The sequence below is a fragment of the Narcine bancroftii genome, chromosome 5 (genome assembly GCF_036971445.1).
Source record: "Narcine bancroftii isolate sNarBan1 chromosome 5, sNarBan1.hap1, whole genome shotgun sequence".
Taxonomy (NCBI): Eukaryota; Metazoa; Chordata; class Chondrichthyes; order Torpediniformes; family Narcinidae; genus Narcine; species Narcine bancroftii.
In genome coordinates, this window is record NC_091473.1 from 172,506,103 (window position 1) to 172,526,672 (window position 20,570).

Below are 20,570 nucleotides of genomic sequence, written 5' to 3' on the forward strand. Positions count from 1 at the left end.
ACTTTTACCCCCTCGACACTCTTTTAGAATGTCGTCCTCCTGCAGTTTAAACAACCCAAGCCATTAATATACCACCCCCCAGTATATTCAGAGTAAAATAAACCTTATAAACAAGTACCTGCTCTCCCCGATAGGGTTTCCGAAAGTAACTTTCTGTGTCTGATTGATTACGTAAAGGATTAGATGGTAACATTCTGAGACAATTGTTACATGAAATTCTACCAACATTTAAACTATTTCCTTAACGCGCTTCCTGGGGTTTACATGGATTTTCAAATGAATCCTTAGGAGGGCACTGTACACTAATCTTCTGCTGACTGTCAAAGTGACTTGATTATCTTGTCCACGCACTCCTGCTTCCACTTTATTATGTTATGCTTTGTATATTTAATATAGCTATTCTAAAATGTCTTTGCATTCCTATCTAGATATCTCCAAAATCCCGGAGCTAATAAGATTGCAATGTTTAGCAATCAATAAGATCTGATCGGAGTTGTACCAATTCGTGCAATTAAGGAAGAGTGGGTTGGAGTACCTGCAAATGTAAATTTGGAAGCAAATCCTTGAGCGAGCTCTGATCTGACCCCCGAGTGGCCTCAGGCTTGGCTCTCGCGATTGAGCTGGCCACAGGGTGGACTGTATCTTAATTGCTGTCGGCGGCCAACGTTAACTGGTGTGGAGATGCCCAAATGCTTTGCTAGGAAGAGAATCGGCTTTGGCCACGGGAAGTTCAATGCTTTAAACCGCAGTCCATTCCTAAAAGAGTCAAGCTGCAAAACTGACAGATGGAATTTAATATGGACAAGCATCTTTCAGTTGCTCCCGTCAGGGAACAGATCCAGGAGTATCAGAGCAGCCTGCATCACCGAGCTGAGGAAGCTTCTTCCCACGGGCAGTGAGAATGCTGAGTGACCAAAGGAACTGCTCCCACTGACCGTCACATTGACTAACCGATATTTATTTATTTATGTCAATTAAATTCTTACGCTGCATGTGTCTTTGTCTTTATGTATGTCTGCATGTTTGGCACCGAGGACAATTAGATGACGACAAACTGGACGACTTGCTGGTGGATTTGAGAGTTTTTATCGAAGTGCCTGGGATCGTGAATCCAGACGGGATTAACCTGTGCAGCACAGCAAGGCCAACGTTTGGATACTTCCCTTGAAATAGAAGCTCTGCAACTAATCCTATTACACATTTTGTTAAAGCTCCCCATCGTCTCCTTCTTTTCCAGTCAGATTACGCATCATCCACTCACCCCTTGTTCCTCTGCAATCTCCATCAACGTGTTGCACTATTTTACCAACGCGTGTTTGATGCCCGAATCAGTGAATCGATGTCAATTGCAATCTATTATCTGAGCTGAGCATGAGTTGAATCAGATTAAATGGTTTCCATGAACGAGGTCGTCGCTTCCAAGTATGAGTTTCACATCTCTGAAGTTTAAGAGAGGCGGGGGGTGGGGGGAGTTCTTTTACTGCACTGGTCAATCGAAAAAACTGAGACCAAATTGGGCCCAAGAACACAAAACCCGTCACTGACAGACTTAACCAGCAAACGACGTCGTTCGTTGGCAGCTGCGATGAAAGGGGTGAAACTCCTGCTCTCCGTCATTAGCGAGGACGAGCTTGTATGGACAGGAACGAAAAGCAGAGCTGGATAGCTCGTTAGTAATAAATTCTATATTAGATGTAATTATGTATTCATGTCCCCCCCCACCCCGGCTGGTGGAAATATTTAATACATGTTGTTGTCAGTGTGAAGTCCACCCCCCCCCCCCCCCCACAATTATTGATGAGTGCTGGTATCAGTGCAAACAATGTTGGTTTTACTTTTAACTGACTGGGCTATTACTGTGAATGGTCATTGAGGATCAGACAGGGAGAAACGTTGGTCCAAATAACCTCACCCATTCCAAATCACATGTTAATCACTCGGAAGTGATCGGATGCTACCAATTGTCCGGGATCTCAGATTTGACAAACGGACCAAGACAGAAAGGGGAAGTGGGGGGGGGGGGGGGTGAAACTAGAGGTTTGTCCGCCACACTGCGGAGTTCTAAAGGCTTGTTATGCCATTTTTATTTCCACTTTATCAAGTTTAGGCCATTAAACATTTGTCCTTTTAATGGAGTCCGTTTGACTGCCAAAGGTCTCATTTGGTGGGGTGGGGGGAAGAGACGAGGTATTTTGTTGTCTGATGAACTTGAATGGGATAATTGGTTCAAAAACAGCCGAATTCTTTGGGTGTTTGAACTGCCGCCCAGCCATCCGAACTCTTTCCCTATTCAAGGGAGTTCGTGCTCTGCGGCGACCACCATCTTCCAGATTGGCCGGTCATGACAGCTCCCCGACCAGTTTGCCGGGCGCTGAATGAGGGATCAGCCCATTCATTCGAACAAATATTTGAAAGACTAGGATCAGTTGGTGATAGAAATATAGAGAGGTGATTTATTAATCCAGACTCAAGAGAGGGTGGGGGGGGGGGGGGGGGGGATTTAGAAGCCTATAAAAAAATCTAACAAGTGGAAACGGTCGAATCCCATAGTCAGAGGGCGGCGCGCTGGGGCGGACAAAGTGCCTCGTCCCTTTTTTAAAAAAAGAAAATCACAGCATGAGGAAATCTAAACTCCCATCGATAGCACCGTCCTTTGTGGCAAACAACTGTAAAATGCATATGATCCGCAGACAATCCATGCTTCTCTTTTAAAATGGATAAAGCTGACCGTGTCAATGGCAACAAGCGTGTGCGGTACATGGAGAGGGAGAAACGCGTTCATACCCAGAGCTTGTCTCACCAAACTAATTAAAGACCCCAAAAAGTTTACAAAAATCACGGTGATTGATCACATCCAATCTGGGGGTGCGGGACCCTCTTAGAAAGAGTTCATTGGCTCAACTTAATTCCGCTTATTTTATTTCAAAAAAACTGGAAACGAGTTAGAATTCTGCGCGACCTTCGCCGTCAAACCCCTCGAACTCCCCTCCCCACCCACCCCCGGAATGAAAGGTGAGTGTGTGCAATCGAAAGGTATCTTGTGGATCTGCTGCGTTTCCCTCACGAACACGCCCAAATAGATGAGATAGATATATAGAACCTGGGTGGGGGAAGATCCAGGTCTCATTGTGGCGAACGCCTGCGATCCTGTGCAATCTCGAAGCCAGCCTCCCAATTCAATTTGGAAACGTGTGACATGCATACAGATGATGGATAATCTGGAACAGCAACAACAACTAAAAGAAAGAGTGCGGGATAGCAATTCTCGACTGGGATTTACAAATTGACGACAGTTTTACTTTGACGGCACCGTGCCTGAGTTCACAAGGGTTGGCTTGTCTCTGAATACCTTGGACTGTTTCTGGCTGGGACTCCAAAGCAACACGAAAAGAATCGCAGCCCACCGGACCAAAAAAAATACCCCTCAGCATGAACCGAAAAACGAGGCGTTGGCTCTTTCATATATTCCTCTGCGTGGGAATCGTGTACCTTAAAATAGGGTAAGTCGTTCTCAGTGTTTATAATAACAATGTCTGCTATGGGGTTGGGATGGTTAACTGTGGAACACTTGCTCGCCCACTCGCTGGCTGGTGGGTGGGTGAGTGGGGGACTATTCTGTGGGAAAGGAATGAAAAGCATATTTCTGCAAATCTAATTATAAATTAAGAGCCCAGACGGAGCAGTGCAAGTGGATAAGGCACCTGTGCAGCCGCATTCCCGTCGGAAGCTGGGGAACAAAATGATCAGAGGGCTTTTATTACAGAATAGTCAATGCGGATCAAAGGACCGGACCACAGAATCCACGCTGGCCTCAATCTTTATTTGATGTTATGGTTTATAAAGCCTTTTCTTTGTAGAATGGATCAGTCTCGAACACAATAAAGTTGCGTCGGCCACTTCAGCTGCTCTGCCAAGTGTATATAAAATGCGTTCGGGGCCGTAAGACGATCCGGAAAGCCTGCTGCTTGTGTCGATATTCTTGCTCTCAGTGATCCGGGTGCTTCCAAACCCATCGGCATAACTTGGCAATGGAGATTCGGTAACACAATGGGACGCTAGATAAACTCGGTCATTCTGCGCAGGTGAGAAGCTCCTGTCGCCCAGAACGGCCCCAAACCCCTTTGTTCGCGGGGTTGACCGAGACATTTCGAGGGCCACCGCCTGCCTAAAATGGGAGGGCACAAGAAAAGGTGAAAGGAGAATGGACTGGATGAACCAAGTTTCCGAACCTGCTCCCGATCATTCAATCGGCTAGAATTGTTACACATTCAATGGGTTCTTCCCACTGCATTTGTAGCCTGTCGCCTCTTAATGCGCGATTATTTTGAACCACGGTGCATGCTTGGTAGACAGCGAGCTCCAGGCTTGCCTTTAATGTAATGTTATCGTGTTTAAAGACGTACAGGTGCATTTTTCGTGACCAGATTCTATAATCCCCTGTAATTGCGTTTGTTCGCCTTTTGAGTTCACAGCGCGGACATTGTTACCATTACTGTACTGCAGTGATTCGAGGCTCCTTGTTCAGGTCGTGTCCCTTCAATTTCAAGGTGTCCTGGGAAGTCAACAGCCGAGCTGTTGAAAACGACAGAGAGATGTTCTACCTGGACACCCATAGGGGGGCAAAGTGCCTGAATCCAGGAAAAGAAACAATTCTTGACCAATGGCAAAGTGCTAACTTACTGGGGGAAATGCTTAAAAAAAGGACCCCGTTGTATTTGTGGGGTGGGATACGGGTTTCAAGTTATCTCATCCAATGTGTCCTTCTATTTCGCCACAGCGGATTCTCATCGGTGGTGGCACTGGGAGCGAACATCATCTGCAGCAAGATCCCAGGGCTGGCACCCCGTCAGCGGGCTATCTGTCAGAGTCGTCCCGATGCCATCATCGTCATCGGAGAAGGGGCTCAAATGGGCATCAACGAGTGTCAATTCCAGTTCCGCTACGGTCGCTGGAACTGCTCAGCGCTCGGAGAAAGAACCGTCTTTGGCAAGGAGCTCAGAGTGGGTACGTTAGAGATGCTATCAGTTCCAATCTGTCACCAATTGTTACAAGAAACCACTGTCATGGCAATACCAGATATGCGGGCAAGGCTCAGCGAGTTCCAACCTCTGGACAATTTGAAAACAAGTGAGAAAAACTCTAAAATCGAGGAGGAGGACGAGACTGTAAAGCACATTCCGATTTCTGAGTAAAACATAATCTCCCTTTCTTAGTACAAATTCGAACAAAGCCTATTGTCACTGCAATCTCCAATCTAACGTTAATATTGTGATTTGGAAAGTTCTTTTGTAGAAATCAGTGCTTCGTGTCATCTGGGATTTCTGTGAACCTAAACAACCACATTTGCCCCTTCCTTCCCCAGGTGGACATCTTTCCGATTGTAGTTAAGTTGCGTTGATGGTTGAAGTTCTCCTCTTCTCCGGTCATTTCTAACCAAGTTCATTCATGCAGCAGCTCTGCTTCTCCCACCCTTGGCAGTGCCTCACTGGAACCGACTTGTTTCTTGGTTACAGCACACACACGTTATTAGTCATTTTGGTTGGAGCAGTTTATTAAGGACCATTGTCAAACTTCAGAGTTCTCCAGTCACTCCTTTGAAACACCTGCTGAGTATTGACTTTTTGGGGGTATAACTCAAATTTGACTTCACATTCAAGGTGTGACATTTACGACTGTCCTTAACCCATTAATCTGAGAGAGTTGTCATCCATCAGGAAGCATCAGCATTTGCATGGCTTAGGATTGTAACAAGGCCAAATCAAGGCGGTAGTTGTAAATCACATGCTCTATTTCCAAATATCTATTTTATCTTTCCATGGTTTGTGCTTCTGTACAAATGTTTCTAATCTCATTGGCAGACTCACACGGCACAGTAGCAAACTGTACCATTTTGCACACAGTTAGTTCCTGTTAGAAATGGAATTCATTCAGAATGTAGAAAAGGGAGTGGCTCGGCCAATACACAGCAGAGAAACATTTTCCAGTAATTCAAAGTGTGGGTCACTATGGAATTCTAACTGCAGCAATCATTGCTCTAGGAAAAACAAATTTCTTCCCCCCCCCCCCCCCGCCCCCCAGCTCCCTCCTTAACCCGAAAATGTGACTATGATATTCCTCCTGGAGTTCACGCCGTTTGAATTTTATTCCGATGTTAAAACACAACCGCAGAAATTTCACAATTGTTGACAAGAAATGATGCATAGTTTTGAGAAGTTGAATGAGTACAGTCTAATGCTTTCAATCAAACCTAGGCATGTATGTGCAACTCATTTAAGGTGCTAAGAATATTAGGGTACATCGAAATGATCAGGAGATCAGGAAAGGGTCCTTTACAAAGTGAAGCCACATTAAATGGAAGTGGACACTTCTATCAGAGGTAGTCTATACAATTTGTCTCTTGATCCTGAACCTGACGATATGTTAGGACAAGTTCAGGACAAAAGTCAATTAAAAAAAACGCAACATTGTGTGAGTTTCTTGAAACCACTGGCTGCGGGCATAAAGTTGTTTAATTCCTTTATTCGATTAATGCAAAATTGCATTGCATTATTGCAAGACTCATGTCAGTTTGCATTTGGCAGACATCAAGTGATCTTTGGGATTTTAATTTTATGCATTTACCGGATTTTAATTTGATAGAATTATGGGATGTAACATCTGACAGGTAATATGTTCTTGAGTAAAGTTTGGGACAAAAAAATCATGGTGTTATCTGAATGCAAAACATACAATTCTATTATTATTACTGGTGTATCGGCAAATTAATAATTGTGCTTCAATGTCTTGATTGCAGGAAGCAGAGAAGCAGCCTTCACTTATGCTATCATTGCTGCTGGAGTAGCTCATGCTATCACTGCGGCATGCACCCAGGGAAACCTGAGTGACTGTGGCTGTGATAAGGAAAAGCAGGGTCACTACAATCAGGAAGAAGGCTGGAAATGGGGAGGCTGTTCTGCAGACATCAGATATGGAATAGGATTCTCCAAAGTCTTTGTAGATGCAAGAGAAATCAAACAAAATGCCAGGACACTTATGAACCTGCACAACAATGAGGCAGGGCGAAAGGTAAGAGTTATAGATGCTCACCTTAAATGGAAACTTGTACCATGGATAGATTCTGTTTACTCTGTTTTTAATTGTTGAAGTTGAGCAATATTCGGTCATAAAATGAAGGTATCTCCCAAATATCGTCAATGAAATAATAATGAAATGTGCATAGAATTACGATGTTGTGGCCATTGCAGAGACTTGGCTGACACAAGGACAGGGTTGGCTGATGCAAGTACCAGGGTTTAGATGTTTTAAAAGGGATAAGATAGGTGAGGGGGTAAAGGATGGGGGGGGGGGGAATAGAAATACTGAGCAGGAATAGTATCTCAGCTGCAGAAAGGGAGGACATTGTGGGTGGGGGGAAGGATTGTCTACTGAGTGGGTGGGTCAGAAACAGGAAGGGAGCGATCACTGCAGTGGGGGTAGTCTACAGGCCCTCAAATAACCCTTGGACTCCAAGGAGCAAATAAGTAGGTAGATTTTGGAATGGTGCAGAAATAGCAGGGTTGTTGTTGTGGGGGGGACTTCAATATCCCAAATATTGACTGGTGCCATCTTACTGCACAAGGAATAGATGGGGCAGAATTAGTCAGCTGCATCCAAGAAGTATGTGAACAAGCCAACTAAACGAAAGACTACTCTGGACCTAGTACTGGGTAATGAACCTGATCAGGTGACAGATGTCTCAATCGGGGAGCATATTAGTGAGAGTGACTACAACTTCCTGACCTTCAGTATTGTTATGGACAAGGATAGGTATAGTCCAAATGGTTAAGTGTTTAATTGGGGAAGAGCTAATTATGATGGGATTAGGCATGAACTGGGGAGAGTAAATTGGGAAAAGATGTTCTCAGAGCAAAGCCCCAAAATAATGTAGAGGATGTTTAGGGACCACTTGTATGTGGTTTTGGATAGGTTTGTTCCCCTGAGACAGGGAAATGATGGTCAGAAAAGGGAACCGTGGTCAACAAAAAAAGGTGATACAGTTAGTTAAGAGGGAAGAGTGAAGTACACAGAAAGATGAGGAAGCAAAACACAGGAAGGGCTCGTGAGAATTATATGGTAACCAGGAAGAAACTTAAGAAGGGACTTAGGAGATCTAGAAGTGGGGGCATGAGAGGGCCTTGGCAAGTAGGATTAAGGAAAATCTTAAGGCATTCTATGCATATGTAAAGAGCAGAAGGTTGATGAGAGTGAGGCTGGGGCTGCTTAATGATAAAGGCGGCAATGGTTGCCTAGAGTCAGACATGGTAGGGGGAGGACCTAAATGAATATTTTGCTTCACTGTTCACCAGAGAAAGAGACTTTGGTCAATGCGAAGTCAGCAGAGAACAAGCTTATGTGCGGGAGTATGTCGAGGTTATGAAGAAGGAAGTGCTGGATACTTTTAGATTGATGTCCCTGTACCGGATGAGATATACCCCAGGTTACTGCAGGAAGCAAGGGAAGAGGTCGGCGATGATCTTTGCATCCTTCTTGGCCACAGGGCTGGTGTTGGTGGATTGGAGAATGTCAAATAGGGTCCCCTTGTTTAAAAAAGGTAATGGGGAGAATCCTGGGAATTATGGACCGGTGAGTCTTACGTCAGTGGTGGGCAAACTATTGGAGAGGATTCTTAAAGACAGGCTTACGAACATTTAGAGAAATATAGTCATCTCAAGGATAGTCAGCATGGCTTTGTGAGTCAAATTGAGTTTTTCTGAGGAAATAACAAAAGAAATTGATGAAAATAGGGAGGTAGATGAGGTGCATGTGAATTTTAGTAAGGTATTTGACTAGGCTCCCCATGGTAGATTCATTCAGAACATCATGGCATGGGATCTATGAAACTTTGGCTGTGTGGATTCAGAATTGGTTTTCCTGCAGAAAACAGAAGGTAGTAGTGGATGAACCATATGCTGCCTGGCATTCAGTGACTAGTGGGGTTTCACCAGGATCTGTTCTGGGATCCCTGGTCCATGTGATTTTTAAAAAAAAATGACTTGGAAGAAGATGTACAGGAATATGTCAATAAGTTTTCAGATGACGTTAAGTTTAGAGGTGTTGTGGATAATGTCAAAGGATGTCAGAGGTTACAACAGGCTATAGACAGGATGCAGATTTAGGCGGAGATGGAATTCAAAGTGTGAAGTGATCCATTTTGGAAGGCCAAACGAAGGCAGAGTACGTGGTTAGTAGCAGGTTTCTTAATAGTGTGGAAGACCTTAGGATCAAGCCCATAGCTCTCTCTAGGTTGCCGTGCATCTTGATAGAGTAGTTAAAAAGGCTTATGATATGCTGGCCTTCATTTATTGGGGTATCGAGTTCAAGAATCTTGAGGTAATTTTGCAGCTCTATAAAACTCTATATTCCACACTTGGAATATTGTGTTCAGCTCTTCAGTTCTAGTCACCCCATTACAGGAAGGATGTGGAAGCTATAGAGAGGATGCAGGGGAAATTGACTAGAATGATGATGGCATTGGAGAATGTGGCTTATGAGGCAAGATTAAGAGAGATTGAGCTTTTCTCTTTGGAGCAAAGAAAGATGAAAGCTGATAATAGGGGTCTGCAAAATTCTTAGAAGCATAGATAGGGTGGACAGCTGGCAGTTATTTCTCAGGCAAAAGTAGCAAATAACAGTGGACAAGGAGAGGGGAGGAAGGTTCAGGGGAGATGTTAGGGCAAAGGATTTTACACAAAAGTAGTGGCCACTTGGAATACGTTGCCAGGGTGGTGGGGTAGAGGCTGGTACAGCAGGGACTTGTAAAGAAGCACGTGAATAAAAGAAAAATAGAGGGGTATGGGTGTAAGGTAGGGAAGGTTTAGTTTGTTGAGTAGGTTAATATTGGTTGGGACAACATTGTGGGCTGAAGGGCCTGTCCTCTGCTGTAATGTTGTAGGTTCTATGCTCACTGTTCCATTTGGTAAACGCTTTTTACTAAAATTATGCACATAGAGCTATTTTCAAAGGCTTTTTACTATAATCTGGAATTCTGGAACACATCTGTTCCTTTGGTTTCAAGGAAATGCATTGCAATAATTAATTACAATGAATCATACAGAGTAGAGACAATGTTAAAAGTGATTTATTGCTGAATGCATAGCAGATAGCCTGAAGTTGCAAGGATATCTTCAGGCATTCAGTATTATATATAACACACACACACACACACACACACACACACAAACATTTTTTAGTTGTAACCTAACGATAAAAGTCATTTTAAGGTGTAGTTAGTATATCTAAATAAGAGGAATTTTAATTGTTTCATTCCAACTTACCAAAAAACAATGATGACTCAGTTGGACATTTCACATTCTCATTGCATTTTAAGAGCTGAACTAAGAGAGTTTCTTATCTTTAAAACTCTGCAATTTCTTCTCCATAATTAGATCTGGGTAGGATGGATGGATATGGAGTGCCAGTGCGGCTTCAGACACTGTTTATAAGTTAGCATCATTTCTCAAGATGGTATCAGGCTGGCTACCAAACTAAGAATGTTCCGTGATGCAATGTGACAAAGTTGCTTTGATTCATTTTCACTGGCACCAGTTGATTTTGTATTTGTTGTGCTGCATCAGGACTGAGAAATGAGTAAATATCAACAGTAACACTCAAATTGATGGTTTAGATTTTTAAAAATTAAACTTAGACATGGTCTTGTAGACTTTTACATTCAATGCTTTGAAAAAAGCTCTTCCTCCTTAAATAAAATGCTGATTTCTGAAATAATATTTTGAACCAAAATATATTTTTGACCAAGTAGTTTGGATGTTAGATATGTCTACCTGGGAGTGAAAAATCCACAGAAACTTCTATATTGATGGATATATTGCCATCAAAAAGAATAATGACCAATCCTTTTGCAATGCTTCTCTTTTTATGACAATTATATTAATTCCAGTTAAACAATAATGAAATGGAATATGAATGTGTTAAGTGTACAATAATCACACAAAAAAATTCTAAATGAGATCACAGGAGCAGAAATAGACTGTTCATCCCATTGAGTTTGCCCCATCATTTTTAATCATGAACTGATCCATTTACCCCCTCACCCCACTGCCCAGCCTTCTCCCCATAACCTTTGATGCCCCGGCTAATCAAGAATCGATCAATCTCTGCTTTGAATATATCTAATAACCTGGCTAACCCAACTGTCTGTGGCAACAAATTCCATTGATTTACCACCCTCTGGCTGAAGAAATTCCTCTGTGGCTCTGTTCTAAGCTGGCTCCCTTCAATCTTGAAGTTGTGCCCTCCTGTTCCAGATTCTCCCACCTTGGGAAGCAGCTTTCCTTCATCTAGTCTATCCATGCCTTTCAACATTCAATATGTTTCAATGAGTCTCCCCTCATTCTCCTAAATTCCAACAAACGCAGGCCAAGAGCTGTCAAATGCTCCTCAACCTAATCATTTCATTCACGGAATCATCTTTGTGAATCTCCTCTGAACCCTCTCCACAATCAGTACATCTTTTCTTAAGTGAGGAGCCTAACAGCTCACAATACTCCAGGAGAGGTCTCACGAGTGCCTTATAAAGCCTCAGTGTGACATTCCAGCTCTTATATTTTATTCCTCTTGAAATGAAGGCCAGCATTGCATTTGCCTTCTTCGCCACTGACTCAACCTGTAAGTTTACCTTCAGGCTGTCCTGCATGAGGACTCCCAGGTCCTTTCGCATCTGGGCATTTTCAATTTTCTCCCCATTTAAAAAATAGTCACTCCGTTTATTTTTTTCTAACGTATTGTTAACATGCGAAAATTGACGCTAATTACTTTGGAAACTGCGAACAATAAGTGTTCAGAGGAAAAATGTTTATTGATCATTCCAAATTTTCATCCATTACAACCATGTCTTCTAACTGAATGTATCATGAGCTATTATTTCAAAAATGATCTTAAAATAATTAAAATCAAATTGTGAATGGTTTCACCTTTCTCTGACCGTAAAATTTGGTTCCACAACCTCAATGCAACATCATGCTCCATAGTGACAAAACACAATAGCACATTGACAAACATTTTTGTCTTTGAGGAAGTGAGATACTATGTATGCAGAAAGCCTTAAAGACAGCCCTGCATGGCAATGGTTCAAGTTCAACTTTATTATCATCTGACAAAACAGCGTTTCTGCAGACCAATGTGCATACACAATACTCAGTACATAATAATAACCTAGAGACATAAAGATAAAATTGAAAGTAAATATATATACATAAATATTGTGGGATGATTTGCTTAGTTACAAGATACTGTTCATCAATCTTATAGCCTGAGGGAAGAAGCAATTTCCCAGCCTGGCAGTCCTGATTTTGATGCTCCTGCACCTCCCTCTTGATGGTGTCTGGTCAAAGATATGGTGTGCTGCATGGAAAGGGTCCTCTATAATTCCTTGAGCTCTATGTATGCAATGCTCCTGGTGTGGTGATATGACCACTAGGCTACTGCAGGGGGCGATCTCTGTACCTGCAGAAGGACCACCTGGGAGCTGACTCCCACCTTGCCAGCTGTCAATCAGCCGACCCTAATATAAGCCTAAGCTGGCCCCTCCTAGGCCAATCACTCGGGAGCCACCACAGCTGAACCTGGTGTGTGCAGACTTTTAGTGGAATAAAGCCTGTAGTACAGCGTTTTGTGTCTGCTTGCTGCTGCCACAGCGTGTCACACCTGGTAAATGTCATCAAGAGTGGAAAGGGAGATCACCGTGATCTCAGCCAATATTGACTTCCCATCCAATGATGCAGCTACCATGCCACACAATTATGCAGCCAGTCAGGACACTCTCAATTGAGCTCCTGTAAAATATTGTCAAGAGGAAGAACAGTAGTTTGCCCTCCTCAACCTCCTTAGGAAGTTGAGGCACTGTTGTGCCTTCCTGACTAATGAAGAGATGTTGTGAGCCCAGGATAGGTCACCTTTTATATGCTCACCAAGGAACTTTGTGCTCTCCACTCTCTCTATGGCGTGTAATGAGAATGGTCGAACTTTGCCCTCCTGAAGTCCACAATCATCTCCTTTGTCTTGTCCACGTTGAGACTCAGTTTGTTGTTTTACAAGCCTTCCAACCACTTTCATGTTGAACTTAAAGGCAAAACTTTATTCAGAAAGTTATTGAAACCCTGGGGACAGTTGAGTGAATTGATACTGGATGGAGAGAAACATTATGAAGTTCGCTCCTACTATTTAAATTTTAGTAGGTCACTGTCACAGATGAATGTAGACAGGAAAGCTATGGGTTGCGTGGTGGGAGCTGATTACTTTGTAAAGCAAAAAGAACTTAGAAGAAATTAAAGTGTCTAAGTCCTTCATGACATTAATTTGTATTTATATTCAAATGAATAGAGATGAACTAGGTAAAAAGAAAGATGTAACCTGGAAATTATATTAAACTTAACAACACAGCAATAAAGCAATTGGAATGCTGAAAATTCAAACTCAGGCGAGATGGACTCTCTGGTTGTCACGCTGCATAGACCTATGTTTGGGCTGCACTATGAGTCCTGCTTTCAGTTAGAATCATCAAAATGCAATGGAATAATTTTAACCCAGATGTTGACTCCTTCAAAGACTGACGTGGGTGTGACCGGCAGAACCGACTTTCTTTGGACACCCTTCATCCTTAAGAAAGTGATTGTTATCTACTGAGGAAAACTGGGACACATATTTTATGCTAGAGCATGAACACTTAACACTGTAGGAGCCACATCACACTTGAGAGTGGTTCATGCGTTGAGAGAGACATTGTATCCATACGCGGCCCAGTAGCCTGATGTGAGTTAAGAAATGTGCTGTAAACTTACAAGCCTTTCTAGCGTTTATTAAGAACTCCGATGGTACAACCCAGACACAACATGGCGGCAGCGGTGGGATTGATCGGAACCCTCACCGTATAGAAAAAAAATTGAAATAAACACAGAGAGAAGGAAACAAAGAAAAAGCCCCATGATCTGATCACAAGGGCTGGTGAAGAACATGGCCCCAGTAGCAGCAGTAACATTGCACCCCATAATGGGCAGGGAAGCCAACAACATCAAAAAGTTCATGCAGAAGTGCAACCTGGCATTCAAAAGTTTCCTCAAGGGAGCTACACCAGAGGAAAAGGTTAGTTACATCCTTCTTTGGATGAGGGAGCGAGGACCAGATCTGTTTAATAGCTGGGAGCTGGCTGAAGGGGAGGAGAATAACTCAGAAAGGATACTTGAAAAATGTTCTGCTCATCTGGAACCGAAATCCAACCATGGAATAAAGCGATATGAGTTCCAAGGATTAAACCAAGAGCCTGATGAGTCAGTAGATAATGTCCTCACAAGGCTAAAGAACATTGCATCAAAATGCAAGTTCAAAGAAATAGAGGAGAGAACAGTAGACCAACTAATCTGGGGACTTGCTCATCCTAAGTGCAAAAAGCTCTCATAGGAAAAAACAGCTTGGAACTAGCAGATGCTGTAGATGCAGCTAGGGCCTTTGAGGTCACTAGGAGGCAAATGCAATCCCTCTCCGTGCAGGCCAACATGCAACACAGAGATAGAAGGGTCGATGGCATAAAGAGCATGCAGAGAAAGCCGCAGATGTCTGAGAACTGCAGGAGGTGCGGCAGAATACACCCCTTCGATGACCGCATGAATTGCCCCGCATATGGTTTGAAGTCCAGGACCTTTGGGGAAAATCAATTATTGGGAAAAGATGTGTAGGTCTGGCACGAAAAGAGAGAGAAAACAAGAATACAGAAGGAAAGTACTCCACGTCGAGGGAAGCAACAGTAGTGACTCTGACACACTGACGCTCAATATCAAAACAATATCCACCATGAGACATCCAAGAAAGGGAAGAGAGAAAAAAATGAATTACACAACATGATCCAAGTGAAAAGAAACATCAGAAACAAACTGACAGCATTCAACTTGAAAATAAAGTTGGGCACTGGATCACAAGGCAACGTCCTCCCGCTTAGATTGTACTGTCAGATGTTCCCTGAGAACGTGGTAAACGGTTCCCAGAGGAAGGCGCATTAGAAGCCGTAAATGTCACGCTCACAGCCTATGGTGGCCCCATGATTAAACAACTAGGAAAAGTCCAAATAAAAGGCAGACATAAAGGAAAGAGCATCATATGCACATTCTTCGCGATTGATGCTGACGGACCAGCAATCCTGAATGGTTGTCAGGAATTACAGCTAATCTCTGTAAACAATGAGATCAGGAAGAAGGAAATGTCAAAGAGGATCAATAGCGACACCCCGCTCGATCACAAACAAGGCCGGGCTCATGGACATGTACCCTGAATGCTTTGATGACACAGTTGGGTGCTTTGGAAATTTTGAATACCATGTAACCATAGACCCAGAATGCAAACCAATAATCCATGGTCCACAGAAGGTGCCAATAGAGCTGAAACAAAGGCCAGAGCAGGATCTCGAAGAAATGGAAGAAAAGAGAATGATAGCGAAAGTGGTCGAGCCAACCGACTGGGTGAATTCCATGGTAAAAAAGGAAAAACCGAATAGCCATCTGAGGATATGTCTGGACCACAAAAAGTTAAACCAAGCAGTCAAAAGAGGTCACTATCCAACACCAATGCTGGAAGACATCACTACTGAACTAGTGGGATCCAAAGTCTTTAGCAAACTAGATGCAAAGAATGGATATTGGAATGTGAAGATGGATGAAGAATTGACACTGCTCACAATGTTCAATACCCCATTCCGCTGGTACAAGTTCCTGTGACTACCTTTTGGCCTAAAGGTGAGCCACGACGTCTTCCAGCAAAAGATCGATGAGACCTACAGGGGATGCAAGGGCACAGTCAGCATTGCAGATGACATCCAGGTCTTTGGTGGAGAGGCAAAAATCCTTGACCTTCATCTACACGAAGCTATGGAGGGAACAAGAGGGGTCAGCATCAAACCCAATGCAGACAAGTGCAACATTAAGGAGGAGGAGTGCCAGTTCTTCAGAATGGTGGACACACCTGAAGGGGTCAGGCCAGGCCCAGAGGAGGTAACAGCCATTGGTGAAATGGACCACCCAAAGGACATAAAGGAACTAAGAAGCTTCCTCGGCCTGGTCCAATATATGAGTTCCTTCACCCCACACGTCAGACCACACACCCAACCTCAAAGAGTTGCTGAAAGAGGATGTGGAGCTTCAGTGGTCACCAACATAACAACGAAATTTCGACAAGGTAAAGGAAGTGGTCTGCAGAGAAGTAGAACTGAGCTACCTTGAAAGAAAAAAAAATACCACATTACAAGTAGATGCTTCCATCAGAGGCCTTGGGGCAGGATTGGTGCAGGAAGGAAAACCAACAGCCTTTGCCTCATAGGCCCTGACAACAGTAGAGACCTAATATGCCAATATTGAAAGGGAGCTGTTGGCAGTCATATATGGATGTGAAAAGTTCCACAAATTCCTCTATGGGAGACAGTTTGTGGAGAGTGATCATTGCCCGCTGGAACACATCCTGAAAAAGAATCTCAGCAAGGCACCAGCCAGACAACAGAGGCTACTCCTCCAGCTCCAATGTTGCAACATTGTTACAACATTCCAATGTTGAAGTATAGGCCAGGGAAGGAGATGGTGCTCGCCGATGCCTTGTCGCATCTTTTCCCAAACAAAAAATACGCAATGAAAGACATGGAGATCAAGGTACATTACCTCATCAGGGTAACCAGTAACAAACTAAACCTGATCAAAGAAGAAACCGCAAAGGACGAAGAGCTACAGCTGCTCTTCCAACAGGTGATACAGGAATAACCAGAAAGGGTAAAACAGGTACATCAGTATTGGTCTGTCAGGGATGTCAGGGGTACTGCTGGCAAGGTCTCGGCTGATAATACCAGAGACAATGAAAAAAAAAAATTCTCCAGAAAATACACCAAGGCCACATGGGAATGGAGAAATGTAAACTCAGAGCAAAGTCAACAGTTTACTAGAAAGGCATGTACAAGGACATTGAAAACATGGTGGCTACGTGTCCAGCATGCCTGAAATACAGAAATACACAACAAAAGGAAGAGATGATTTCCGCTGAAATACCCACCAGGCCATGGCACTCTGTGGGAGCAGACCTATTCACAGAAAACAGGAGTAGTATGACATTGTGTCCTGCTACTACTCCAAATTCCCCTTCATCAGGAAAGTGAAGGACCTGAGAGCACCAACCATTATGACTGCAGTACGAGAGCTCTTCACAGAACAGGGGAGACCCGAACAAGTGATATGTGACAATGGGACCCAATTCACATCGCGTGAATTCAGAGAAATAGCTGCAGAATATGGGTTTACCAATACTACATCATCACCATATTACCCAAGGGCTATGGATTCATTGAAAAACATGTACAGACAATTAAATACACTCTCACTAAGTGTTGAGAGACAATGGAAGACCCTTACCTTGCTCTTCTGTGATTCCGGACCCTTGAGAGCCAACATGAAGTCCCCAACAGAGCTTCTGAATGGCAGAAAGTACAAGGCAACCATGCCAAACAGAATCTGTCCACCAGACGACCAGGAGAAAATAAGGAGAAAGTTGACTAACATACAAGAGGGGAGTCATCAACATTACAACAAACGTGTACAAACATTACCAGAACTCTTCACAGGGCAGCACGTGCATGTTCAAGAGCCAGTGATAAAAACCTGGAGTCCAGCAAAGATTGTTAGAAAAGTTGAAGCACCAAAGTCGTACGTCATTGAGACAGAATCTGGCAGGAGCTGAGACGAATCAGGACCCACATTCACCCAACGCCAGATCTGACCCAAAAAGCACCAGAAGTATCAGCAGTTTCTGTAATTCCAACAACTTGTGAGGGGACGTGAGGCGAAACCCCGACCAACAACAGCGCAATGACTACACAGCGAGCAGCAGGAGAACCGCAGAACCAAACAGTCGCTAAAAGGTCTAGGAGGTGGAGAAGCAACATTCTACCACCAGCGCGATTCCGCTGAAAAGAATATAGAACCACAAACATGTAAATAGAAGAGTTAATTTGAAATTGCAGATAAAGAAGCAGTAACAATTTATTTTAAGAAACCTAAAGTTGTAATACATTTTAAAAATGTTAATAATTTTTTTTAAAAAGGAGGGATGTTATATACGGAGGAAACCTGGGACCACTTTATGCTAGAGCATGAACCCTAACAGTGTAAGAGCCATAGCACACTTGAGAGTGGTGCATGCACGGTGAGAGACATTATATCTATACGTGACCCAGTCACCTGATGTGAGTAAAGAAATGTGCTGTAAACTTACAAGCCTTTCTAGTGCTTATTAAGACCTTCGATGGTACAACCACAACAGTATTCCTGTAATGCTGCTACGTAAGGAGAAAAGATTAGAAAAAACACTAAACCCTGCCTTAAAAGAAAATTAAAGAGAGCGAACTTCTTAAATTGTGTTTCATTCTGCTACAAGGATGAGCTCACAGCATTCTTTCAAAATAAATTCAGACTGCGGGCTTTGGGACATGGGTATAATGTAGGTTCCATATGTAAAAGGTTAGAAAACTTGTACACAAATAAACAATGGTTGATACATAGATGATAATGGAACAAAAATATTTGAAACATTCAAAACACTTAGATGTTGTGATTTAGACAATAGAGCATTCCAAAGGGGGAAAAAAATAATGAAATAAATGATCTCATTATGTTTAATGACATTGTGTGAAAGTCGGAAAGTTACTTCCTCTGTAATTTTGCTTATTACAGAGCAACTTTAATTATAATAAAATATGTAAATCACTATTCATTTAAAAAGTTGTCACAGAGACTAGAAGGATGATGAAAATGAAAAATCGTAATATGCTCCTTTGATGGGAAAGTCCTTTCCTCTGTGTATCTGTACTCTGATATATTGTGTACTAGTTTCTGAAGTCCTTAGCTATTGTTAGTACGAGTTATGAAATGTAATAAATTAATGTCATCGTCCTAAAGCCCTTTCTCATCCAATTATAAAAATTAGGATTTGAAGACAACGATGAGTGTTTTGATTTTCCTGTACTTCAGCTGCATGGTTTTAACTTTTCTTCCTTTATCCTCTCACGTATCCCACACTCTTTGTGTACATTTTCCCTGACTTTATAAATCTTGAACCTACATTATACCATGTACTAAACCATACATTGATGACTGAAGATTATGTGCTTTTGGACATCAGAATCAGAATTTATTGTCATGAACATGTCACGAAATTCATTGTTTTGCAGCAGCGTCACGTTGCAAACATTTATATAAACCACCTTACAAAATATAAATACTGCAAGAAAAAGACACATAGTAAACCAGTGTCTGTGGATCATTGTTCGTTCAGGAATCTGATGGCAGTGGGGAAGAAGCTGACCTTGTACCACTGAGTGGTCATCTTGAAACTTCTGTACCTTTTTCCCAAAGGTAGCAGAGTGAAGAGGGCATGGCCTGGGTGGTGGGGGGGGGGGTCTTTGAGGATCGAGGCTACTTTCTTGCGGCACTTGTGGATGCCTCTGATGGAGTGAAAACAGGTGCCCATGATGTTGCAGGCCAAATTAACTACTCTCTGGAGTTTTTTTTCCTGCCCTGACCATTGGCACCTCCATTCCAGACAGTGATGCAACCAGACATATTACCAATACAGGCAAGAATCTGGGCCTGGCCCTTGTGCTCTTTTATCGTTTATATGTTTATATGTGTTTCCACAGCGAGTACCCCTTCAGGACTCATTTACCAAGACTGGCAGGACTTTATGATGCATTAATATAAGAACATAAGAAATAGAAGCAGGAGTCGGCCATCCAGCCCATCAAACCTGCTCTGCCATTCAATTAGATCATGACTGATCTGATAATAGACTCATCTCCACCAACCAGCCTTTTCCCCCTAACCCTTAATTCTCTTACTATGTAAAAACCTATCCAACCTTGTCTTAAATATATGTACTGAAGTCTCCTCCACTGCTTGAATGGGCAGTGAATTCCACAGATTCACCAGCTTCTGGGAAAAGCAGTTCCTTCTCATCTCTGTCCTAAATCTACTACCCTGAATCCTGAGGCTACGTCCCCTAGTTCTGGTCTCTCCTTCCAATGGAAACAATTTACCTCCATCTAATTTATCTGTGCCTTTCAAAATTTTATGTTTCTATATGATCCCCCCTCATTTTTCTAAATTCCAGCAAGTACAATGTAATGAACCTGGTGAACCTCCTCTACCCAGCCAGTACATCCTTCCTCAAGTAAGGATATCTGAACTGGACGCAGCACTCCAGGTGTGGTCTCACCAGTACTTTGTACAGTTGCAGTATAACCTCCCTGCTCCTAAATTCAATCATTTGCCTTCAAGATAGCCTGCTGCACCTCCACACCAACCTTTTGTGATTCATGCACAAGCACTCCAACATGTTGCAATTGCTTGCCATTTAAATAATATTCTGATCTTCCATTCTTCCTTCCAAAGTGAATAACCTCACATTTGCCCACACTGCTCTCCCTCTGCCAGATCCTTGCCTACTCACTTAACCTATCTATATCTCTCCGCAGACTCCCCATATTTGCTACGTAATTC

General features: G+C 42.9%; 1 protein-coding gene across 2 annotated transcripts in view; it reads left to right on the forward strand.

Moving 5' to 3' along the window:
• The first annotated feature begins 3,113 nt into the window (after positions 1–3,113).
• The window catches only part of wnt7aa (wingless-type MMTV integration site family, member 7Aa), a 39,270-nt gene continuing 21,813 nt past the window's right edge, over positions 3,114–20,570 (forward strand). The window contains exons 1-3 of one of the 2 annotated variants that reach the window (XM_069939791.1): positions 3,114–3,500; positions 4,778–5,004; positions 6,794–7,065. In XM_069939791.1, coding sequence (XP_069795892.1) covers positions 3,430–3,500; positions 4,778–5,004; positions 6,794–7,065 — 570 coding nt within the window. In that variant the 5' untranslated portion in view covers positions 3,114–3,429. Of the gene's footprint in view, positions 3,501–4,667; positions 5,005–6,793; positions 7,066–20,570 lie in introns of those variants that run through there. The other variant, XM_069939790.1, reaches the window with a different exon arrangement.